This window comes from Podarcis liolepis, assembly GCF_965112155.1.
Source record: "Podarcis liolepis genome assembly, chromosome: 1".
Lineage (NCBI taxonomy): Eukaryota > Metazoa > Chordata > Lepidosauria > Squamata > Lacertidae > Podarcis > Podarcis liolepis.
The window spans coordinates 83,177,643-83,203,354 of record NC_139554.1 but is presented as its reverse complement, the minus strand read 5'-3'; the positions used below and the strand labels follow the sequence as shown (position 1 = coordinate 83,203,354).

Below are 25,712 nucleotides of genomic sequence, written 5' to 3'. Positions count from 1 at the left end.
AGGCGGATGGGTGGCCTGATGTGCATTGTCTCCCCTCCCTGCTTTCTGCCCCTGCTGCAGGACTAATCCTACCATCAAATAGAATGAGCCAGCCATCTCAGGCCGCAGATGCAGAGAGGCAAGGAGTAGCAGAGAGAAGGCCGAAGGTCAGGATTGCTTTTACTTAAAACTAACAGTGCACACAATGATTGTGTAAACTCACACTAAGGCAAGGTTGTCTGTTTAAAAAACTAGCTTGGCTATTTTACATATTTTAAGAGGGCGATTTACTCACACAGCAAAGTGATTTTTTTTTCTTTCTATGTTTGTTTTAACAAATGCATAACAACAACTCTCAATTTAAAACCACATACTACAGAAATCCCACCAGAACACACAACAGAAATACCACAAACATCAGCATTTTTGCTGCAATGCCAGAACAAACAGTCAAGATCTCACCTGGATGGAGTCTAAAGGCCAGCAATGTGGGTACCCACCAAATTTCAGAACCAGGAGCCTCCACAGAGAAGATCTGCCCATAGGTCATTATCAAACATGTAGCTCACAGGGGTGGAACATTAAGAAGGGCTTCCCTTATGTGCCTTTCTGTATACTGAGGTATATCAATGAGCCACCAAAAGATGCATAGGTTAGGCTGACCTGCAAGGTAACAAAGCCATCTTCATGGTGGTTCCTCTATTATGAAATTCTCTTCCCTCTAAAGTTCATCAAATACAACTCTTGGTCCTTTCAGGAGGATGGTAAAGACCTCCCCCTCCCTCCCTTCAGCCTTCAAGTAAGCTTGTCACAATTTTCTCCTCACATTTTAACTGGCATCTATCTGCTGGTTATTGCTAGTTTTGAGTGCCTCAACAACAGTGTGAGCCTCAGGCCTTTTGTCTACATGACGCTGCAAGAAACTGTACAGATGAGTCAGACTTACTATGCTTCACATGGCTCCGCAAAGGCTGGCTCTTCCGTTTCCCTGAAGAATGAAAACATTGAGGTATTTCAGTTCCTAATGGTAGTATTCAGGAGAACCTTGCCAGGATGAAAAATAATAATGCTGATTTCTATTTCAGTTAAGCAGGCCACGGTTTTCTATTCTGTTCTCCATCATTTTAAATATAAAAACATTTCACCAATTAACTGAAGACTACCGACTAAGCTGCAAAGCGTGTGGGCTCTGCTGTCTTTTAATAAAATAGTTCACAGCAGTGCTATTTTTCTAGAAAAGGAGGTGCTGGAACTCATCATGAACACCTTCCTTGTTTTCTTATAATGGCAATGGTGCCCACCTGAGAGGTGCCGGAACTGAGTTCCAGAGAGTTATGGATGAAAAAAAGAGCCCTGGTTTACAGCCTGGTTCTACGCTCACTATGTTTTCGGGCAGGGCGTTGTTCTCAAGGAAGCGTGCACAGGGTTAGTCTTAGGTTATGTACACACTACGAGCTTAAAATGCAGCTAGGTCATTCTTTTTCTCAATTTGGACCGAAACTGGTTTAGGGAAAAATGCATCAAAGTGCAGGCACAGGATAGATATGAGTCGTGGCTAATGTCGTGTGCATACTGCTTCCCAAACCAGTGGTGGGAACACACACTGGATGCAGAGTAAATGGGCCTCTGTTGTTAGCCTCTGTTGGCTCACAACTAAGAGTCCAGTTTTCCAGGTAGCGCTTCGGTTTCAAATTACCTTGCAGTATTTCCAGGTTGGAAACTGCAAAGGCAGCTTTGAAAGGGCTTAGAATCAGCTAGTACAGGAGTATTTCTACATTGCCTCAGGTTCTTTGGGACTCGATGGTCCTTTGAGACACCCTCGCGTGAGCTCTACTGATGTACTGAACTGTACTGATCAAGCTAGATGTGATTGCATCAGTCCCATTTTTCCCCACATCTTTCCCATCCACAGGTAAAATGGGTGGGAGGATTTGCAAGAAATATAGAATATGCCTTAATCTGTATGAATCAAGGTCTTCCTCCTCCAGTGAGGCATAGCTCTGGTACACTAATGCACAACTTGTAGCCTTAGTCATGGTTGCCCCCAAATGGAAGCACTCGAGATAAAAAGAGACAAAATGATATAATGGTTTGAGAGCTTAGTGGTTCAAATCCCTATTCAGCCATGAAGCTGATTGGCTGACCTTGGCTCAAAAACTGACTCTCAGTCTTACAGCAGCTTCTGCTCTCCAGCCATTGAGTTCCTACTGGCGAAGTGTCAAGAACTCAAGTGGACATAGCTGTGAGAGATCCACTCCTCCCATCACAGTCACCTGGGGGGCAGTAACACAACTCCAGTACAGTGGTACCTCGGGTTATATACGCTTCAGGTTACATACACTTCAGGTTACAGATTCTGCTAACCCATAAATATTACCTCGGGTTAAGAACTTTGCTTCAGGATGAGAACAGAAATTGTGCAGTGCGGCACAGCAGCAGCAGGAGGCCCCATTAGCTAAAGTGTTCAGGTTAAGAACAGTTTCAGGTTAAGAACAGACCTCCAGAATGAATTATGTTCTTAACCCAAGATACCACTGTATACCTGACGGAGCGTCTCCACCCCCATCGTTCAGCCCAGACACTGAGGTCCAGCTCCGAGGCAGATGCTGTCTTGCAGGGATGTGCAACCAGTAGATCGCGATCTACCGGCTGATCCTGGTAGATCCTTATCGTGTACAAAAAGTTATGGGGAAAAGTTTAAAAACTCTGTGCAATCCTCCCCAATGGATAGATCACTGCCATTATTTTTTTTACTGGGAGTAGATCACAGTCTCTTGGGAGTTGGACATGCCAGCTGTATTGTTATGATGTGATCCTAATCAATGAAGGAAGGTCTTTAAATAGAACGAATGCATGCATGCTTGCATTACATTTCCCAACAGAGGAGCCACCTTTGTAGGTAAAACTACCAAAGATCTCGTGGCACTTATGAGATTGATTGTGGCAGAAACTTTTGTGTAATGACTTTACTGCACCATCAGATGCATGAAATGTTACCCTTAACTGGTACACACATATGTGCAAACAGAAGAACCAAAAGAGCATGAAATTTGTTTTTGTGGCATTTAAATGCAAACACACACAAGGTAAACATAGTGACCATTCAAATCAACACTAATTGGTGGTGATAGCACAGTTGCTTTAGCTGAACTAATTTAATACCTGTAGAAAAAGAAAGGGCTATTGCTTTAATTGAGCTATAATTGAATAGAATTGGGTGGCTAAGGATGTTTTAGTTATTTCAGTGAAGACAACTCAATGGAGGTAACATATATGTTTTGCCATGCATAGATTAGCCTTTGTCATCTACAACAGTGTACAAGGTCTATGTTAATTCAGATTGGAACCCACATAGGGAAGATTTTAGAGTTGTTCCATTTATTGTTTTATGATTATTTTGTTACATGATTATTACTATTTAAATTACAAAATTCTTTTAAACCCCCCAAATAAAGGTTGTTGGCTCATAACAAAAATTCCAAAGTGCATATTAGGGAAATTCCTTTATTAAGCCAACAGAAAGGTGTGCAAGCGTGTGTTTTTTAACATCTTGTCTGATAAAGAGGTTGAGGGGTATGTGTACATATGCTCAGAAGCTTTCACAGAATCCTGTTTCATTTCTGTTGGCCTCCTAAAGGAATTGCCCTAAATTGTTTTTGCATTCATTGCAGAAACATTTTCATCCTCACGGATTGCCTGAAAGCCTCCTTCACTTCCTTGTTCCTGAGGCTGTAGATTAGGGGATTCAGCATTGGGACCACCACTGTGTAGAACACGGAAGCCACTTGGTCCCGACCCAACGAGTAGCTTGTATTGGGACGCAGATATGTGAATATCAGAGTCCCGTAGAAGACCGTGACGGCTGTAAGGTGAGAGGTGCAGGTGGAGAAGGCCTTGTGTCTGCCTTGAGCTGATCGGATCTTCAGGATGGCTGCCAGAATGAACACGTAAGAGAAGACAATGATGAACAAGGATCCAATGGTAGTGAACCCAGCGAGGGAGGAAATGATCATTTCCGTGACATGGCTATCGGAGGACAGCGTTAATAGGGGAGGAGTGTCGCAGAAGAAGTGTCTGATGATGTTAGAGCCACAGAATGGCAACCTGCTTAAAAAACATACCGTGACCATGGCATTTGTGAAGCCGATGAAGCACGAGCCAGCAACCAACAGGATGCAGACTCTCTGCGACATAACTGCGGAATAGAGCAATGGGCTACAGATGGCCATGTAACGGTCATATGCCATGTTGGCTAGCAAGAAACATTCAGTGCACACCCAGGCCACAAAAAAGTAAAGCTGAGCAAAACATGCATTGAAGGAAATCAATTTGCTTTGTGCTAGAAGGTTCATCAGCATTCTTGGCGTGATGACTGATGAGTAACAGATATCAACAGCGGACAAGTTGCATAGGAAGAAATACATGGGAGTGTGAAGCCGGGTGTTGACCCTGATTAACATGATCATCCCCAGATTCCCCATTAGGGTGATGATGTAGATCACGAGGAACACCATAAACAAGGGCAGCTGCAGTTCCGGACCTTCTGAGAATCCCAGGAGAATGAACTCAGTCACCACGGTGCAGTTTCCCTCTACAGCTGCTTCCATATTCTGATATCTGCTAAATAATGGAGGGGGGAATTGTATCAGTCAGTTCTTATTACTACAAACGTCTTGGTGAATCATACTTAGAAAGGAAGTTCTACATGAATGTCCTACTGCAGGGACAGGGCATTATTTTCAGTCTGAGGACCACATTCACTTCTGCGTAACCTTCCAGGGACCACATGCCTGTGGTGGCCAGGGCAGACACATGCTCACAGACCCCTCTTTCCATCCATCCATCCATCCATCCATCCATCCATCCATCCATCCAAGCAAGACGCATTATTAGAGTTTGAGGGCATATTCCAGCTAGGCAAAACAACTCAAGGAGGGTGCAAAGCAGGGCCAATGATGGAGGTGTCCTGGGATGAGGGGATGTGGCTGAGGAGGGACTGCGGTCTGAGAAGAGTCTGGAGCACCAGATGGAGCAGTCCATAGGGCTGCTTTTGGTCCCATCCCCACCGTTTTTATTATGTATTTTGTGTTTTTATCTTGAATTGGTATGCTATGAACCACCCTGAGATCTTTGGATGAAGGGCAGTATACAAATTTAATCAACAAAAATAAATAAATAAAACATTTTCAAGTGTTCAAAGCACCCCACATGTATAATCTATCTACAATCCCGACAACTGTCTATTTATAATCCTTACAATAATTGCATAAGGTAAGTCGGTATAATTATCTCTCATATTGCAGATGTGGAGGACTGCAGTTGACAGACAGTAGTTTGCACCTAGTGATTTCATAGGAAGGTTGAGATTTGAACTGGGGACTTCCTGATTCATAACTTGGTTTCATAAGGGATGTTTACATCTCACATTTAACGACCGTGCAGTCTGTGTAGTACCCATGTACACAACAGTTGAGGTGTACAATTATTTTCATGTAATTCTCAACAAGTGTACAGCCTTGTGTACCTGTGTACAGAATAGCTGAGCTGTACATAATAATAATTTATAATAGGTTATATAATATAATAAGTTATAATAGCCAGTGTGCTGTAGTGGTTAAGAGTGGTGGACTCGTAATCTGGGGAACTGGGTTCGCGTCTCCGCTCCTCCACATGCAGCTGCTGGGTGACCTTGGGCTGGTCACACTTCTCTGAAGTCTCTCAGCCTCACTCACCTCACAGAGTGTTTGTTGGGGGGGGGGGGAGGAGGGAAAAGGAGAATGTTAGCCGCTTTGAGACTCCTTCGGGTAGTGATAAAGCGGGATATCAAATCCAAACTCTTCTTCTTCTACAAATCAACAAAGTTTTACACAAATACTTGTTTGTGTGTGAAGTTAGCTTCTACCTTTGTTCAGTGTAACATGTGAACCAAGTTTTTTAGTCATGGCACTACAGCAGTTCAAATAACATACGCTGAAAATGAAGCGAGCAGGCTCACCTTTCACTCTGCAACAGGATCAGTGATAAAGGGCTTCATTAGTGAAGAACAGTCTTTAGAAGCTTGTTCTGCTCTGGCGTGAAGATCAGGGCTTGTCTTTCCCACGAACAGACAGAAGACTCCATTGTCCCAGAATAGCTAGTTTATGGGGTGTAGACTCTAAAATGAAGGAACACCCTGGTTTCTAATTCTTGTTGCAAATGTTCTGTTGTTTGAATGTTAATCTGGAATCATCTCCCAGTCCCCCAAGTATCTTATGATATATACCTTGATTCTGAAAGCTCAGGTCTGTAATGCAACAGAAGAGAAATAACTTTCAGTTCTTTATTTCGCAGTGACCATCCTACCTGTTACTACTGAACTTGTTCTTTACCTTAGATCTTGTTGTTCCTCTGTATACCACACAAAAGTTCTAAGAAGCATCTGCCTCAAAATTTTACGATGGCAAAAGCTACCATAACTTTTTCATATTCCATAACTTGTTGATTTCTGGTGACTTCTATTGAGCAGACTCACAATCTGCAAGGTGCATGTTGTTCTTCATTCTCCAACCCAAAAAGGAGCTTGGATTCAAGTTAGGCAAACCTTGTTTGAAAGTTTCACTTCAAGATGGCAACTGAGTAATTCCTAATCAGCTCATTATAACTTACTATATATACCAGCAGTGCAGCAGTTTATAGTGGCACCCTTCACTCTGCAAAGCCAGATGTTGGTTCTCTCCCCACCCCCCATTGCAAGACTGATAAGATATTAAAATTGTAGTGATGGATTTCTGAAGTGAAAGTAGTTTCCTGTCAAAAGAAAGGAATCAATATACCATCATAATGATCACGTCTAATTCCCTAATTTGCACCAGGCACTGTGCAAAAATAAAAAGAAGAGCTCCTTGCCTCCAGAATCTAAAGAAAAATGAGGCAAAAGAAAAGGGAAGTTTATCAGACTCTGCTGGAGGAATTGCACCTTTGAAAGAGGAACTACGTAAATTTTAAAAGTTGAAGGTTTAGAGGTCAATTATACCAAACGACAACTTACATGCCTCAACATCAATTAGCATGACCAGGTTTCCTTAGCAACAGAGGCCAACTTCACCCTCTGGGAGGCATTAAAAAGAAATATTTAGGAGTCCTGGAGACCAAAGACCTGGCACGTGTTAGGTGGTGGAACTATGGTCCTCTTTTGCTCTCTTGGCTAAGGCACATTTTGGCCATCAAGATGTTGTTCCTACTGAGATTGCTCTATCTGTTCTAGATCCTTCCAGTTATGCTTCCCCTTACCTTATTACAGTAGTGGCAGTAGTCTTCTCCGTGAGAGAAATGGGAAAGGGTTTAACCGAGCCTTACTTTATAAGACAGCAAAAGAGGGAGGAATGGGTGTTCTGAATCTCAGACTATATTGCAAGGCTTGTCAGCTTCACCAATTATTGCAAATTATTAGTCACAGTACGAATGTCTCTTGGCTCTCAATGGAATCCTAGAGGACACCAGCGCTACCTTTCATTCTTCCATCTCACCAATACCTTCAGCATCTGGGGAATTTCCTTTTGCTTTCTATGCTACAGGTGTGGAGGGGAAGCTGTGTTCACTTGTTTCCTTTGCCCCCCCCCCAACCTTCATCTGGATCATCCGTGGTTCTCCCAGCCTGAGTGGTACAGCCATTTTCTGAAGTGGGAAGGTGCCGGGATCCCATGCCTCTGTGACTTGTCTGTAAACGAGAAGCCAAAAACTCCTGTCTAGCTGTTGACTTCCCTGACTGATCCAAAGAACCACTGGCTTCAGGGCTTTCAAGTCCACAGCTTTGCTAAGAAGTGGCATTCCACCACCAACTTCCATAGGCCTTTGAGAAAGGACGCTGGCACCATTTGAGGCTAGTTTAGCAACAGGACGGGAAGCTGCACTGAAGGTTATCCATTGCTGGCATCTTACTCCAGTGAAGTTGAACTATAGGACCTCATCTCTATCCTCAAATTGCTGGAGAGGCTGCTCTGCTAGGGATCTTACTCCCTTATGTGGCCCAACTCTAGGATCTTGTATTTAACTGTATTTCTAAAATCACCAGTCCCCAAGTCTCCCTCCTAGCCCTGCTGTCTTCTTTACTGGTCCCAAGCTACTTCACACAGCTCTCAGTGTCTTCCGTTTGGTTGCTGCTAGAATGACTGTGGCAGGTGGCTTTTGACTTTTCCTTTCACTGACTGGTAATAGTTGTCTCTGCTGTTCAGCTCTGATGGAGAAGCTTATTTATTTATTTCATTTATTAAATTTTTATACCGTCCTATACCTGGAGGTCTCAGGGCGGTTCACAGAAAAGATCACAACATATATAATCAGAATAAAAACAACACCCCCCAATTGTTGGGATACTGCCAGGGAGACAAAGTCCATCATGGCTCCACGTCGTCTCCGGACGTCCATCGATCTCCCGTAGACACGCAGTATCAGCAATTAGCGACAGGAGCTCCAGAAATAGCTTGCCACATTCCAGAGCTGATGCACGCTCTATCAGCAGATAATGCACAGCAAAAGATGCACTCAGGAGAGCATTATTTACAAGTTTATTCAGCGTTGATCAGAACAAAGAAAACATGACTGCCTGCTTCAGTGTCTCAGACACAGAGAGAGAAACGAAAGCAAAGACACAACAGAAACATCCTGTGAACAGGAAATACGCAGACTCTGTGACTCACAAAGCCTGCTCCCTTTTAAGGTGGAATGGAAATATCCTAACATCAATAACCACCCTCCCCCAGAAAAGAGCCACATTTTAAAAGGGTATAAGATGTCAAACAGACCAACCAAAAGCCTGGTTAAAAATGAATGTTTTGCCTGGCGCCCAGTGCTGGATTTCTGTATAAGCTCAACATGCTATAGCTTAGGGCACCACTCTCTTGGGGGGCCCCAAAAAAATTTAAAGGGAAAAAACCCCTGGATGTACATTTCCAAAATATAAGATAAAAAACAAATAAAATAAATAAAATAAAATAAAATAATACAGTTAGAACTTAATAATTATTTCACTATTAATATACTTCTTAATAGTATTTGACAATTAATATCCTTCTTAATTGTATTTCAGTTCAACAAATACTTTGATAAAATACATATTTTGTTATGTGCAAATGGCTTTAGATAGCTATTAGGTCCATAAATTACCATATAGCATATATTAAACACAAAAAACAGTGACAATTTGTTGTTGGCAAAGGACAGCTGGACATAGAAAGGGCCCCATTACCTTCAGCAACTTAGTACCTCATCAGGCCTAAATCCGGCCCTGCTGGCGCCTAAAGGTGTGTAATGAAGGTGCCAGGCGAACTTCCCTGGGGGGAGCATTCCACAGACGGGGAGCCTCTGCAGAGAAGGCCTATTCTCGTGTTGCCACCCTCCACACCTCTCAAGGAGGAGGCACACGAAGAAGGGCCTCAGAAGATGATCTCAGGGTCTGGGTAGGTTCATATGGAGAGAGGTGCTCCTTGAGGTATTGTGGTCCTGAGCCATTTAAGGCTTTATAGGTCAAAACCAGCACTTTGAATTGGGCCCAGAAACTAATTGGTAGCCAGTGCAGTTGGACCAAGATCAGTGCAATATGCTCAAACCGTCTTGCTCCAGTGAGCAACCTGGCTGCTGAATTCTGCACTAGCTGATGTTTCCGAACCGTCTTCAAAGGCAGCCCTATGTATAACACATTACAGTGGTGCCTCGCAAGACGAAATTAATCCGTTCCGCGAGTCTCTTCGTCTAGTGGTTTTTTCGTCCTGTGAAGCAACCCTATTAGCGGCTTAGCGGATTAGCGCTATTAGCGGTTTAGCGGCTATTAAAGGCTTAGTGGATTAGCGGCTAAAGGGCTATTAGCGGCTTAGCGGCTTAGCAGCTTAGAAAAAGGGGGGGGGGAGCGAAAAAAAATCGGAACACTCGCAAGACGTTTTCGTCTTGCAAAGCAAGCCCATAGGGAAAATCGTCTTGCGAAGCAACTCAAAAACGGAAAACCCTTTCGTCTAGCGGGTTTTCCGTCTTGCGAGGCATTCGTCTTGCGGGGCACCACTGTACTCATATAAAGCTTACTCATAATTTAAGGCTGGCCAAAGGCAATGCCAAACCTGATACAGTTGAAAATGTTTCATTTCCCTTCCTTGCAGACACTAACTCTTCTTCTGGTGCTCAAAAGCCACCTGCTCTGTATGCTTTCTTTTGGAGAGACTTCTTTGCTAACCTGCCCGCTGCTTGTGTACCTCCTTTATGAACTTTATTCAACAGGGAAAACAATGAGAGGCCTGCATTTGCTACTTTGTTATTCTTTACTCTTTGTTGTACACTTTTGAAAACCAATATAACACATTGATATGAAACAGAGAGAGAAGTTTGAGGGAAAGAGGAAAACCTAAGCAAACTTTAAAAAGCTTCCACCTTATTCATAAGCCATGCAGTTCACACTTACATCACACATTATTTACAAAAATAAATTTATTTCATGCCTTATGCCTCCCACATTTGTAGTGCAATACTTTATAAAACATGACCATCTCTCAGCAAACTTTGTATTACAGAGGATACCATTTGTCTTATAAACCAAATCTGTCAACTTGTCCATTCCTGCTATTTCAAGACACCCCAAAAGTCAATCTTGTACCAACTGTCCAGTACAGCTCTCATTTTATCCAGGTTCTCAAATCAGCTCTTATGTTTCAGATCAATAACTCACTAATTAATATTTCAAATACTTTTGACATCTTCTGCTAGTTTCATCTACAAGTATCTGGTTTGTTTGTTTAATACGACCAATTCAAAATGATGTGCAATGCATTATTTATCTTGCATTAAAAGCCTTGTTATTGAGATGATCTCTGTCTTATACCAGGTCGTCCCTGCCCCCCAGCTATGGATAAACAGAAGTTGGGTCTTGTTGCAGAACCTGGAACACTATTTCATACAACCTGCAATTGGAAGATACACCACAGAGGCACCAGCTTGTTCTGCATACCATTCTGATGAGTCTGTTTTTTTTTTTTTTAATTTCAAAACTTGGTTCTCAGCCAATAACATTTTTACCTTGTATTTTATCTTGTGAGCCGCCCTGAGATCTTATGATGAAGGGCAGTAGAGAAGTATAACAAACAAACAAACAAACAAACAAACAAACAAACAAATTTAAAAAATAAAATTTGATGTTAAAAATTGGTGACTTGTCAAAGATGCAAACCTTTTTTCATAAGCTGATAATGGTAGTATGCAACCACTGTGGGAATGGGCAGCATCAGTAATAGCTCCAGCTAATGACGTGCAGCAATCTGCATGCACCACCAACTTTCTATGTGTCTCCACCTTTTGCATATGGAGATATGGCCCTGAAAAATGCATAACCATTGGAAGTTCAGCTAATAAAGAGCCAGAAGCCAACAGAAGCTGTGCCATCTAATCTAAAATTATTGCATCAGTTGTGTGTGTGGGATGACGGGATTATCAATTTGAGGGGTTGCTCTTATGGAAAGATACTTAACAAAAAGTCTGAAGGCAAGAGGAAGCCTAACTCGTGACTAGGGTATGGTTGAGTGGCAAGCACAGCAGCATGTGGATTGTCAGCACTCATCAACAGTAATGTGGGGTATTGCATCCTTTATTAGTAATGGATAGAGAAGCAGAATACAGTTGTGTATAACCTCCACATAGTTTCTTTACCTGGTACTTGATTCTTTAAAATCTAAACGGGCCTAGAATTGAAAAACTTCCCATTGCTTTGGTTTGAAAAGACTGAATGAATACATTTTGTAAACTAGCCGCTAGATGTCACCAAAGATCCATCTATAGGCCGTCTGTGCAATGTTATTCACAATATAGGAGATTCAAGCTATTGTTTCTGAACTCTAAGCTAGTGATATACAATAGTTGTTCCTCCAAGCTTCTTTTTTCAAAGCCTTTTTGTTCTGTGATGCCCTTTTGGTTTCACTCTTTACCTGAGCTAAATAGGTGCAGCTGCATTTAAACATATTTGTCTCCTATTATTTTTGACCCTCTTTCCTCCAGGCGCTCCACTCCTCCTTTCCTTTTCTTTCTTACAAAATTTGGGTCAGGGACATGTCTCTGTTGCTTATGTTGCACTGTAAAGCACCTTGTACAGCGGTACCTCAGGTTAAGAACTTAATCCGTTCTGGTGGTCCGTTCTTAACCTGAAACTGTTCTTAACCTGAGGTACCACTTTAGCTAATGGGGCCTCCCGCTGCTGCTGCGTGATTTCTGTTCTCATCCTGAAGCAAAGTTCTTAACCTGAGGTACTATTTCTGGGTTAGCAGAGTCTGTAACCTGAAGCGTCTGTAACCTGAAGTGTCTGTAACCCGAGGTACCACTGTGTAATGATGGAGACTTGAGAAACAGCATAGAGCCTTAGGAACTTGAGCCAGGCAACTCCAAATGATCTAAGCCAGGGGTGGGGGTACTTGTGGCCCTCCAAATGTTGCTGGGCTACAAGCTCCCATCAATCCCTAACCATTGGCCATGCTGGCTGAGGCTGATGGGAGTTGGGAGTCCCAACAACATCAAGAAGGCCACAGTCCACTACTACCACCAACCTTGGCTTAAAGCATGGGCCTATAAAACATGAAGACACCTCCAATGGTGCTAAAAAGGAAATAATAATAATAATAATAATAATAATAATAATAATAATAATAATAATAATAATAATTTATTTATACCCCACTCATCTGACTGGGTTGCCCCAGCCACTCTGGGTGGCTTCCAACCTATTAAAAAAAAAACAAAAAACATTATACATGAAGAAACATCCCTATACTGGGCTGCCTTCAGGTGTCTTCTAAAGGTTGTATAGTTACTTATTTCCTTGGCTTGGGGGTTGCTTAACTCCATACACTCCAACATTTCTCTGATGAAAATAGGGACATCCTAAGGAAGAGTAGGAAACCAGGATGGATTCTGTAAATCCAGGATTGTCCCTGGAAAATAGGGACACTTGGAGGGTCTGGAATCCCAGGAAGCTGTGTCTCCATAGACCCACCCCTGTCACTGCTGGGGTTGTGTGGCTGTTGCGGCTGTGGTGGATGCAGCTTCCGTCGACATCTCGTGGGCAGCGGTGGAGGAAGCTGCTCGGGCACCAGGGGCGGTGTGCCCAGGGGTGGGGCGAGCCGTCCATAGGGGAGGGGCACACCGTGAGGCCTCTGGAGTCTGCCTGCCTCCTCCCACTCAGCTGCCCTACAGCTGGGGGGGAGGCAGCGGGCAGACCGTTTGGGCAGTGCGGAGTCTGTGCGCGCCCAAGCCGCCGCGTCTCTCCCAGGAGAGACGCGTGGCTTGGGTGCGCTGCAGGCCCTGCACTGAGTGCTGCTCGGCATTTTGTCACCCCCTCAGTGGTGACACCCAGGGCGGCTTGCACCCCCCCTTCCTCCACTACTGCTCGTGGGATCTCATAGAGATCTTTTTTCAGGCGGTGAAACTGGATGCGCCATCCTGACAAGGGGAATTCATTTTCTGTTTACCAGAGGGCAGCAGGCTTGTTCAAGGCAGGGCAGACACACAAGCTTCACCCTCCAACACTTTGCCACAACTCCTTCCCCCTGCCAAATATCAGCGATCTGAGGTGACTACAGCCACATTCACATCAAAGATTTAATGCACTATGAAATCAAGGCTTCCCTTAAATAATTTGGGGAGCTGTAGTTTGTTAAGCTTGTTAAGCCTTATTAGGAGACCCCCTACCCCCTCAAGCTACAATTCCCAGCGTGGTTTATCAATCCTTCTTCACAGGTAGCTCTGGAAATTGTAGCTCTTTATGGGGAATAGGGTTCTCTTAGTATCTCTCAGCACCCATAACAAACTACAGTTCCCAGGATTCTTTGGGGGAAGCCAAGTAGTCTTGCTTGGACTACTGCAATGTGCTCTATGTGGGGCTACCTTTGAAGGTGACCCGAAAACTACAACTAATCCAGAATGCGGCAACTAGACTGGGGCCTGGGAGCGGCCGCTGAGACCATATAACACCGGTCTTGAAAGACCTACATTGGCTCCCAGTATGTTTCCGAGCACAATTCAAAGTGTTGGTGCTGACCTTTAAAGCCCCAAATGGCCTCGATCCAGTATACCTGAAGGAGCATCTCCACTCCCATTGTTCTGCCTGAACACTGAGATCCAGTGCCGAGGGCCTCCTGGCAGTTCCTTTGCTGCGAGAAGCCAAGTTACAGGGAACCAGGCAGAGGGCCTTCTTGGTAGTGGCATGTCAAAGAGAAAAACAACTACAGTGGTACCTCAGGATGCGAACGGGATCTGTTCTGGAGCCCCGTTCGCATCTTGAATGGAACGTAAGACATGCCGGAGCGTTTGTGTGTGTGTGGGTCGTGTTTTGCTGCTTCTGCGTATGCGTATGACGTCATTTTGAGCGTCTGCGCATGCGCGAGTGGTTGAAACCCAGAAGTAACACACTCCGTTACTTCCGAGTTACCGCGGAGCGCAACCCGAAAGCGCTCAACCTGAAGCACATTCAACTCAAGGTATGACTGTACCTGACTTTTAGAAGACATCTGAAGGCAGCCCTGTTTAGGGAAGCTTTTAATGTTTAATAGACTATTGTATTTTAATATTCTGTTGGAAACCGCCCAGAGTGGCTGGGGAATAAATTATTATTATTATTATGACTCTTTAAAGTGATATCATACTGTTTTAAATATATGGTGTGAATATGGCCTACATCAGTCTGCGTAATGGTAGGGCGGCCTTGCCGCAACTCAAATTTCCTGTGGATGGAGAATGCCTTTCCTACAGGAATGGGGAAATGTTTGCCATTGGGGTGGGCTTTGTTCTGAGTCTGAGGAACTCATGGCTGAAGTTTCAGCTTACAGTAGGATGAATTAATGTCCCTTTCCCATAACTTCTGCTGTGTTCTAGCAAATACACCATGCTTTGATTTGCATATAGCTGTTTTCTATAAGCAACTCTCAGTTTAAACTCTATGTTCTGTGATTTCCCCCTATGGGGTCAGCAGGGGATAGGACAAATGGCAGGCCCAGACTGGGAAGATGGGGGTGTGTGGCTAACCAGAATGGTACTCGTACTCAGAGGTGATTTACTCTGTCATGTATAATAGAATAGAAGATAGAAGTGCATGATTAATGTTCTGTGTAGTCTCGGAGTTGGAGATAATACAAGTAGTTTTTCTTCCCCTTACCAATCTCTCCTAGGGAATTTTCTGTAGCCAATTCTTGCTCCTTTCTTGGGAACGAAGACATGCACCATGGAGATTGTGTGCACTGCTTCAGCCTAATGGTCCCAACTCTGGCAAGAAAACAAAAATGAAAACTCCAGAGGTTTTCCCCTTTGAGTGCTTCTGCCTCTGGATTTGAGGTGATCAGTTTAAGGTAATTGACTCATATCTCCGGCAACCGTGTCAACTCCCAGCTATACTAATAAGCCCTCGAGGGCATGATTAAAAAGTTATCGCTTGCCAGCCTGCCATTATGTAACTTATGCAAGAAGTCTGAAAGTTCTGGCAAATTGGCTCCTCAGTGCCTTGTTAAAATTCAACTCTGTTTCAAAGACGTTACTTTAAATTAGAGAAAGGCAGATGCAGGTTCTCTGGAACGAATGCTGGTTTGGACATCACACCTTGACATGCCTGTGCATCATGACAAAAATGACCCACGATCCCCCCTCCTTATCTTGCCCAGATCTGCCCCCCCCCACTTTCCCACAGCATGGTTCTGTCCCTGTAAGCTAATCACACCAGATAAAATGGGCTAGTTCATATTCTCACCAGGATGGTCCCTCTATGTATGGTTTTTTTTATAAAAAAAATAATTTTCATTTTTCACATCACACAGAAAACAACTCAGCTCCCAACACATCAATCGCTTTTCTTAAAAATATCAAATCAAATTCTTATAGTTCACTCCAATTCCCCCCACCCCCGCCCACATATTGCCATGAGTTCTCTAGAGGTTTATAAGCACAGTCTTCTTGATGCATGTAATCCAAAAATGGTTGCCACACTTTATAGAACTGATGGGGTTTAGAATTCTGTTTGGTCACATGAATCTGTTATGTCTTCTCAGCCAGGGCTCTTGTCCATGCTCTGGAGTACTATGCTTCAAAGTTCAAACCCAAGGTAGTATTTCCATACATGCCACCACAAGCAGGAACGTTAAAAGTACTTTATGAACAATTGGTGGAGTAGACATGTCCTTTATTCCAAGTAAAGAAAGCTGAGGGGAAGTTTGCAGGCCCGCTTTGTATATTAAACTCAATTCTTTGAATACCAAAGCCTAACATGGGTGAACAGATTTGCAAAACCACCATATATGTATGTAAACTCCCCTCCAGCAGGCTGATGTTGCCCCTGGTATCATGTGGGATATTTGCAAGGGGGAAAGATGCCACCTATGTAAGTTTCAAAAAGTCTGCTCCCCTTCCAGTGTGGTGTAGTGGTTAAGAGCAGTGGACTCGTAATCTGGTGAACCGGGTTCGCGTCTCCGCTCCTCCACATGCAGCTGCTGGGTGACCTTGGGCCAGTCACACTTCTGTGAAGTCTCTCAGCCCCACTCACCTCACAGAGTGTTTGTTTTGTGGGAGGAAGGGAAAGGAGAATGTTAGCCGCTTTGAGACTCCTGAAGGGGAGTGAAAGGCGGGATATCAAATCCAAACTCTTCTTCTTCTTCTTCTTCCCCGGGGGGCAGCATTGCGGGAGGGCCTGTGGGCCTCCCGGTGACCTGGCTGTGGGCGGAGGGATGCCGCCCACATCACTGGGACTCCCGGTCGTGTCACACCCCCTGGCTGACCAATCAGGATGGCCGGGGTGTGTGGCCGCCTGCTGTTTAATTGGGCCAAAACTGTTTTAAAAGATCCCCCACAAAAAAACCATGTTCCATTTTTCATTAGAGATCATCACATGACATAAGTTTTGCTTATGCTAATTTAGATGCATATATGCTTCTGGACAAATTAAGATGATGAGTGGCTCAATTGTAAGGCACTTTGCAATGTGCCCAGCTGCCCTGTAAGCAATGTAAATAATTAATATAATATAATATAATATAATATAATATAATATAATATAATATAATATAATACAATGTAATGTAATAACAGGTACACAGAATAATTTTAAAAGGGAGGCAAAGGCAGAGGAGATGCAATGCCCAACACAAAGGGCAAAGGGCTTGGGTTTCCCCTTGCAATGCCACTGCTAGCAAGCCAGCAATGGAATGTCTATTGGAATGGTTCATAGAACCCTTTCCCCTTAAAAATAATAGGGAGTGGGGCTGGGCAGGCTTAACCGAATGCATTTATTTATTATTTATTAATTAAATTTCTATACTTTCCTTCATCTGTGAATCACATTGTGGTTTACAGTATAAAAATACAAAAATACATAGCACAATAACAAACTAAACAATACCTCTCACAGTTTAATAGGTTTAATAGTCTAATTAGACAAAGGTTTGGGAGAAAGTTTGGGAGAAGAGGAATGTTTTCACCTGGCACCTATCAATATCTACTCTCCTTGGGGAGAGTATTCCACAAATGGGGAGCCACTACAGAAAAGGCCCATTCTCAGTTGCCGCCCTCAAGACTTCTTGTGGAGGAGGCACACAAAGAAGGACCTCAGATGATGATCTCAGGTCCAGGTTGGTTCATATGGGGAGAGGCAGTCCTTGAGGTATTACAGTCCTGAGCCATTTAAGGCTGTATAGGTCAAAACCAGCACTTTGATTTGAGCCCATTAGCAGGCAGTGCAATCAGGACAGGATTGGTGTTATATGCTCAAGCCATATTGTCCTGGCGAGCAACCTGGCCTCTGGCCACTGAACACTGCATGAGCTGAAGTTTCAGAACTGTCTTCAGAGGCAGCCTCATATATAACACATTGCAGTAATCTAGCCTAAAGGTTACCAGAGCACATAAGAGTCAACTCCTAGGGGCAGTGGGGGCTTTGGCCCCCATAATAAAATATTTGAGGGGGCCAGACCCCCCAAAGTTGATGGGCATTCCCATTCAAATGGTGTGTGTGCACTGTGTCATTTGATCAATTTTGTAGGATGGGTCTTACCTGGCCCCCCACAATATTTTATTCAAGTTGGCACCCCTGCCAGAGCATAGTTGACTGCCAGGGACTGGCCAGATGAGGAGGAGTGGTGGAGATTGCCATCCCAGGAGGCTTCTGGGTAGGAGGCAAATGAAAATAGCTGTCAGGATGCTGTCAGCAGCTCCCAGCTGGTTGCACAGTAAAGTATAAAGACAAGGAAAAGTTTCTTACAGACCGTTTTTATTTCAAATTTTACACTAGGAGGCTATAGAACCCAGCCTTTTGGATAAAGGCGTTGTCCTGAGTGAGTCTCCACTTCCCATTTCTTCCATTCCTTATTTATCATCATCATCATCACCTCCTTTATGGGTGCTGCTAAGTGCCCTTTGTCTTTGAGCTCTTTGCTCTCCTACTTTTAAGGCTTGCCGGGTTCTGGAATGTTTTCTAATGACAACATGTTAGCCAGCTGCTGCTCTGGCTCTTCCATTATTTCCCAGCTTTCCCCATCATCTGCCTCTGAGCTGTGACCTCCCTCAAATCCCTGTTGTAAATATATAATGTCTTCCTCCTCCTCCCCCCTAGAAGGGTCAGGATGGGGAGGTGGTCTCCACCATTCCTCTGTTGAGATTTCCACTCCGCCTTAAGGAGCAGACATGGGACTGTTGCGTGCCACATGTCTGTTTACATACCAGCACAGTCTGCTGGGAACTTCCGTTGTGTTTATAGCTTTTGCTTTTCTCTGTCTCTCTGTGAAGACAAAGAGAGAGACGACATGTTTCTTTGTCCTGATTTATGATTAAATCGAAAATCCAGATGAAATTAGAAAAAGCTTTCAGAGGCACTATAAACAACTATTCAAAAAAGAAAAAGAAGATGAAGGGAAAGTTGAAGAATATTTGGAACAGAATAGACTGAAGGAAATGAGGAAAAAACTCAACACAAATATAACAATAGAAGAAATAAAAATGGCAATAAAACAAGCAGCAATTGGTAAGGCACCAGGCCCAGATGGCCTAACAGCCAAATATTATAAGAAATGCTCGGAACAATTGTCTGCACCTTTAGTGGAAGTGATGAATAGTATTTTAGAAGGGAATAAAGTTCTGGAGACCTGGAGAGAAGCTCATATCATCTTGCTTCCTAAACCAGACACAGGTCCGACTCAAGTTAAAAATTATAGGCCAATATCTCTCCTAAACAATGACTATAAATGAAAGGTAAAGGGACCCCTGACCATTAGGTCCAGTCGTGGCTGACTATAAATTATTTGCTAGTATTTTAGCTAATCAATATTGTTAAGGGTATCAGGTGGTTGCTCGAGAGCAATCAGGCCATATGCCTCACTAGTCTGTTCTAAAGCTTTCTTATTAGTGCAAAAAACCAAAACCAAAAATCTTTACAGTGCAGAGCGCCTCTATTCCATGTCTTGCTCATTCACTGGCAGAATCTGAGAGTGGGCAGTCCTTAAATCTTCCCCAGCAAAGTAGTTTCTTGACCCCCATTCTGCGCCTCCCCTCTCTGCGCGAAAGCCTACTGTGCAAGGAAGGCTTGGGTAACGGGGGACCTCCCTCCTCCCCGCTTTGCTCGGGCAAGGTGTCCTGGCACCGCCTTGCATCCTCTGAACCCTGCATCTCCTCCCCTCTAGAGGTGTGGCTTCCTTCCTCCGCTGAGGAAGTGCTGCTTCCCACGATCTTTGGGGGCTCTCTGTAATCCATCCGCCTTTTCCCCTCTCGCCCCTGAGCCAATGGCAGTTACCTGACAGATATAAACAAATATTAGGAGAGAGAATTGGGAAAAATCAAACCAGCTTTGTGCCTGGCTGTCAACTGAAAGATAATGTTAGAAACACCTTTGACATAATTGAACTCTTGGATGCCAGAAGGGATAAACAAGCGGTGTTAATGTTCCTGGACGCTGAGAGGGCATTCGATAATGTGTCTTGGCACTTCATGAAAAGGAATTTAGAAATCATGGATATGGGAACAAATTTATAAATGGAATTAAATCTATCTATTCTGAACAATATGATAGACTTGTAATTAATAATACTCTTACGGAAAGAATTGAGATAATGAAGGGGACGAGGCAGGGGTGTCTGTTATCACCACTATTATTCATAACAACTTTAGAAGTTTTGTTGAAAAAAATGGATGAAACAAAAGGAAAAAAGGATATTGAAATTGGCTCCAAAGAGTATAAATATAAAGCCTTTGCAGATGACATAGTGTTGACGCTGGAACAAGCAACAAACAGTGCAATTGAAGCAATGGAAAAGATAGAAGAATACGGTCAACTTGCAAGATGGGCACAGGATCTGGCGCATAACATCGATTTTGAGAGGTGGGAGGTAATGTGGAATAAAACAATCAAATTCACAGCGTGTGTGGCACTTAAAGAAAATCTAATGAAGGTGATGTATTGTTGGTACATCACACCAAGTAAACTTGCCAAAATGTATAGAGGTCAGGATAAATCATGTTGGAAATGTAGGGAGAAGGAAGGAAACTTCCTACGTATGTGGTGGACGTGCCCTCAAGTTAAAACCTTCTGGGACATTATCTATAATGAATTAAAAAAGGTATTGAAATATAATTTCAGTAAAAAACCAGAAGTATTCTTATTAGGGTTAATTGATGAGGAAACCCACAAAAAAGATGTAAACTTATTGATGTATGCCACAACGGCAGCAAGAATCCTCCTGGCCCAGAGATGGAAACAGCAAGAACTCCCCACCCTAGATGACTGGCAGATAAAAATGGTAGAATTTGTGGAGTTGGCGAAGTTGACGGGGAAAATCAGGAACCGACACGATGAGAGATTTCAAAAGGATTGGAGCAAATTTATATATTATTTGAAAGAAAACTGTAAACACCTGAAGATGTTTGTAGCATGAAACATTTGGTAATGAGGAAAGAAAGAGCTAATGAACAAATGAGAGTGTGATTTTTAATTGATTATATAAGGTAAAGAAGTGATTATGTAAATGTGATAAATATGTTAAAGGTATAGGAAAGTCAGGAAAGAGGGAGGGAAGGAGGTTGCTGCTCTTTTTGAGTAATAATGTAAGCTCGGTATATGTATTATGAAATGAAAGGAAATATGGAAAATTCAATAAAAATTATGTTAAAAATAAATAAATAAATAAATCCATAGTTGTAGTATGCTTCCACAAGCCTCACGCCTATTCTGTGTGCGCAGTTCGCTCTGCTGATATAGTGTGCCCTGGCTTTGAAGCCTGGGTCGCTGATTTATGTTGGACCAGAGGCCGATGGGTCTTCGCAGTGGGACGGCTGGAAGGAGATGATGCAGCTGGGGCTGGCCAGATGTCCTTGCGACCCTCTGCATGCTGACGTCCTCCTCCTCCTCTTCCCAGTCCCTGATAATCGCATGGAAGTTATTTAAGGGTGATGGGGTCCATCTTTCAGGTCAGAACATGTTCTTGGAGGATCTGCAAAGAGCTCTCTGTTTGACCTCTTGTGTGTTTCCCTGGAAATGAACAAGTGGGAGCTGATCACCTCCTGTGGCATTTGGTATGGGCAGGTGAGAGGAATTAAGGCATGCTTGCTTTAATATCTAAGACATTATTGGGTTGAGGGCACTCTTTCCAAACATTTCTGTATGGCCGCAACAAGTGACTCTTGAATATGACCAGGAGCTGGGAAGGATAAAATCCCCCCCCCCCCATATATTACAATTCACCTGCCCAGCTGGGTGTATTTGAATTGCTTAGTCTGATTGAACTAGGTTGGTTTGTAGATCCTTTACTTTGGTATATTTAATCAATATAATCTCTTTACCCGTGGTAATGTTTTTCTCAAGTTCTCTTTCTTGTGTGTTGGCAAACAGGATTTGGCCCAATGAGCTTTTGCACAACTTAGATTTCAAGTCAGCAACTGCAGGATTCCTCCGAGAGCTGTGTCCCAAGATAGAGTTTATGCCATCTCTCCCCCCCCACTCCACCTCTGTGGCAAAGGCGGGGTGAGGGGAAGATGTTGTCCTTCTGACTCATGACAGAGGCAATGCTTCTTAGGCATTACTTCAGATTGCTGTGTGATATTTTTCTTGACTCCACATAAATTCTTCACTTTCTTGTTTGTTGCTGTGGTTCTACAGTTCACAAGGAAAGCAAGGATGGCTCGTGGATGCAGTTTACTGGGTCTTCAATCTTAGGCAGTCAAAATACTTTAGGTCTATAGTGCTGTTTTTCAGTTATGGGCATATTATATTCATTCAGTGAACTAAATATAAGAGATCGGAAGTCATAATCTTAGTTGAGTTTCTATGTGGAAATGTATACCTTAGGTTTAGTGATTGTCTTGGGGAAAAACCATAGCATCTTTGCAATATATTGTCATTAGGTAAGTTTAAAATCCATTTACTCTTATTAAACTGTTTAGCAGATAAATGTCTTGCCATACAAATGCCTGTTATTAAGTGATAATATAAACTTGGAGAGTAATGTTGTTATATGCCAGTAAGCACATTTTCTTGGTTTGATAAGTTTTTATTCTCCTTCTTTTAACATGTACATATAATGTTTCCTAGGCTTTACTGTTTAACTACCACCCATCATTCTGGTACTCCTTCATATTTTGAACAGGATTATTTAATCCAAGATTAATGCAATGTGTGCATGGCAGTATATGCAATAAAATTTTGAGGGGTGGGGCATTTTGATTAAGACTGCAATCCTGTGGTCTTTGGGGTGCCTGACCTGAGGCCATAAGATTCTTCAGATCTTCCTGTCTATGGGTGGAGACAGAGGGCTGCCATAGGAGAGGGAGATCTGATGAGGGAGGTTTTCCTGCAGCATCAGTGTTAAGATCTGTTGTTGCTGCTTTTTGCCCTGCCTCCAATGTTCCAGCATTGTGCTGGGGATGGTAAGGGGAGGTTTTGCAACCATTGGATCCAGAGCCCTCTCATTCCCTTGACAAGCCCCTAGAATGTAGCAGGGGTGGGGGAGGGTACGCAGCCCTGATGTTGGCATGCATCATATGGTGGGGTGATCAGAGTGCTGGGCAACCAGGATTCAATCCCCCACTCAGCCAGGAAGCTCGTTGGGTGCACTGGCGGAGGAAGAGGAGTGTGGGGGGAGCGCACCACCCCCAGCAGCACAATCCCGGTGGGGAGCACACCGCCCCCAGGACGCACGCCATGCCCCTGCAGGTGGCATGTCACGCCCCCAGGACACATGCCACGCCCCCAGGATGTGCGCCAGCCCCGTCCCTGCCTGCTCTCCGCTCCCTGGTGCCAGAGCATGAAGCCCCACCACTGGTTGGGTGGTGTTGGGCCAGTCACTGTCTCTTAACCTAATCTACCTCACAGGATTGTGAAGAGAAGATGGGGAGAAGAAAAGCTGTGTATATCACCTTGAGCTTCTTGGAGGAGAGGCTGGATAGAAAGACAATCCAACCCAATCCTTTCTGTCAGTCAATTAATCAAAAATTCCTTTAAAAAAATTGGGAAAGGAGAGGGAAACTGGGAGAAAGACACTCTCTCTCCTCCACCTTGCCAGGGGAATTCCAGCAATGCTTTGGCGTTGGCCACTATGCCTGCCTCCCTCTCCTAGTAGGTACAAGAAAATGACTCTTTCCATGGTAACTTCTGACAGTAATATTGTGGTTAAGACCTGAATAGTTTTGAAAAGAGATTAGAGTGCTGTCTCTCATGCTCTTCCATTTTGTGTTCAATTTTATATTTTATGAGGTTTTCTTTATTCTTAATCTCAAAATGGTTTCAAAGCTTTTTCTATTGACCAAAGGAATCTATATACAGGTTTTGACCACATGTGGGGGAGAGATATTCATCAGAAACAAACAGGATCAGGCCATCTATGATAAAAAGTCAGATGCTTAAACAATTGTATATTGTCCTTCAACCAACATTTGTACTTATAAAATTTTTGCTTTGTTTTCTTCGTATTTTAGACATTCTAGCTGACCAGTTTGATTAGGAGGACAATGCAGAAAGATAACACCACAGCAGCAAAAGACTTTTACTTGACTGAACTCTCTGATCTCCCAGAAGTGCGAATCGCCCTCTTTGTAGTAATTCTGCTGACCTACTTGATCACTCTGGCAGGAAATGGGGGCAATTCTCACAGCAATAGCAACAGATAGTCACCTCCAGACCCCCATGTACTTCTTCATCAGCAGCCTGTCTTTCCTGGATGTCCTTTGCCCCACAGTAACAGTGCCAAAGATGCTCCAGGTCTTTATGTCAGAGGACAAGTCAATATCATTTGTTGGCTGTGTATTACAACTCTTCTTTCTGATTTATGCTGTGGGCACCGAAATCTTCTTGCTCTCAGTGATGGCGTATGACCGCTACGTGGCTATCTGCAGTCCCTTGCACTACACAAACATCATGACAAAAAGGCTGTGTGTTCAACTGACTGCAGGGACCTGGCTAACCGGCTTCATTAATTCCATGATTCATACCTCATTGACCTTTACACTATCCTTCTGTGAGCCCTATAAAATTCACCAATATTACTGTGATATCCCACCAGTAATGGCTGCCTCTTGCTCCTCTACGTACCTCCCTGAACTGGTTCTCCTGCTTGTGGCTGGCATTTTAGGAGGTGGTGCTTTCCTGGTCACTCTGATCTCTTATGTCTATATCATATCTACTATCCTGCGCATGCGCTCTGCTGAGGGAAGGCGCAAAGCCTTTTCTACCTGTGGTTCCCACCTGACTGTGGTTTTCCTGTTTTATGGGACCACCATTGCCACCTATGTTCGCCCCACCTCCAGCTATTCGCCCAAACAGGACAGAATTGTTTCCATGTTGTATGGGATTGTTACTCCTATGCTAAACCCTATGATCTACAGTCTGAGGAATAAGGATGTTAAGAGGGCCTTGGTCAAAGCATTTTGCCTGAAAAGATTTTAATGACAAGAATGCAGGTTAGAGACTTTGGACAGTCACCCTTTTGCAGCAGGAGGGTATGGATAGTGAGGAAAGGGGGAATTGAGATTTTAGGGCGAGACAACAGACAAGGAAGAGAACACGTTTCCCCAAGAGAAGGGGACTTCATGGGGCTTCAAAGCAGAAGGCAGGGGAAGGAGAGGGAGGGGTGGACTTGAGAGAGTTTAATGCATTTCCTTGATTCTGCAAGGATGAGGTCTGTTGGGGTTGATGGTGGTGACATGGCAATCTCCTCAGCATAGGAATGAAGGAAAGCCAAGGGTAAAATGCAAGGTGTGTGAGTGTGTTGTTCCACAAGAAATGTTCTTCTACAGAGACAGGCAGTGTCTCTTGGGTGACCATGGATTCCTAGATAGTTAGGTGAAAAGCATCAGTTCTTATGTTTGAGTTGGGCTTGGAGATTAATAAAAAAGCAAAGAGTGTAAACTAATGGCAAAGATTGCTCCTAATGGCCAAGAAAGGCTCCTTAGCCCTCATCAACTGTAATGAATGAGCCAGCCCCCAGGGAAAGTTTGTAGCCAGCTCCCAGTGAAGGAAGTACCGGTAACCAGGAAGAGAGAGTTAACTACAAGACAGGATGGTTATAGCTGAAAGTCAACCACCCCACCCTTAGGAATGTCCACTGTTAGCAGAGTTGCGGAGAGCCAGCTGGCAGCTTGCCAGCGCACTAGTGAAGGACAAAATGCAGGGGCTAGAAACGGAAGCAGCTCAGAGAGCGTGAAGGACCACAGTAGTACTGTTTCAGAGAATGAGGAAGGGGTGGGAGCTGACCCCCTTGATCCAAGGTCCAGGGGCATAA

At 43.7% G+C, this 25,712-nt stretch overlaps 1 protein-coding gene and 1 pseudogene across 2 annotated transcripts; one reads left to right on the top strand and one right to left on the bottom strand.

Annotated features, from left to right (window-relative positions):
• The first annotated feature begins 969 nt into the window (after nt 1-969).
• LOC310686755 (olfactory receptor 5V1-like) lies at nt 970-24,877 on the top strand (annotated as a pseudogene). The gene is made up of 2 exons: nt 970-988; nt 23,911-24,877. The product of its transcript is annotated as an olfactory receptor 5V1-like (transcript).
• Nucleotides 3,642-4,586, bottom strand: LOC310714320 (olfactory receptor 5J3-like; the record flags this gene model as incomplete). The annotated part of the gene is made up of 1 exon (XM_083519706.1): nt 3,642-4,586. One exon carries the CDS (start codon nt 4,584-4,586, stop codon nt 3,642-3,644), a length of 945 nt encoding a protein of 314 aa, XP_083375832.1.
• Nucleotides 24,878-25,712: the final 835 nt, after the last annotated feature.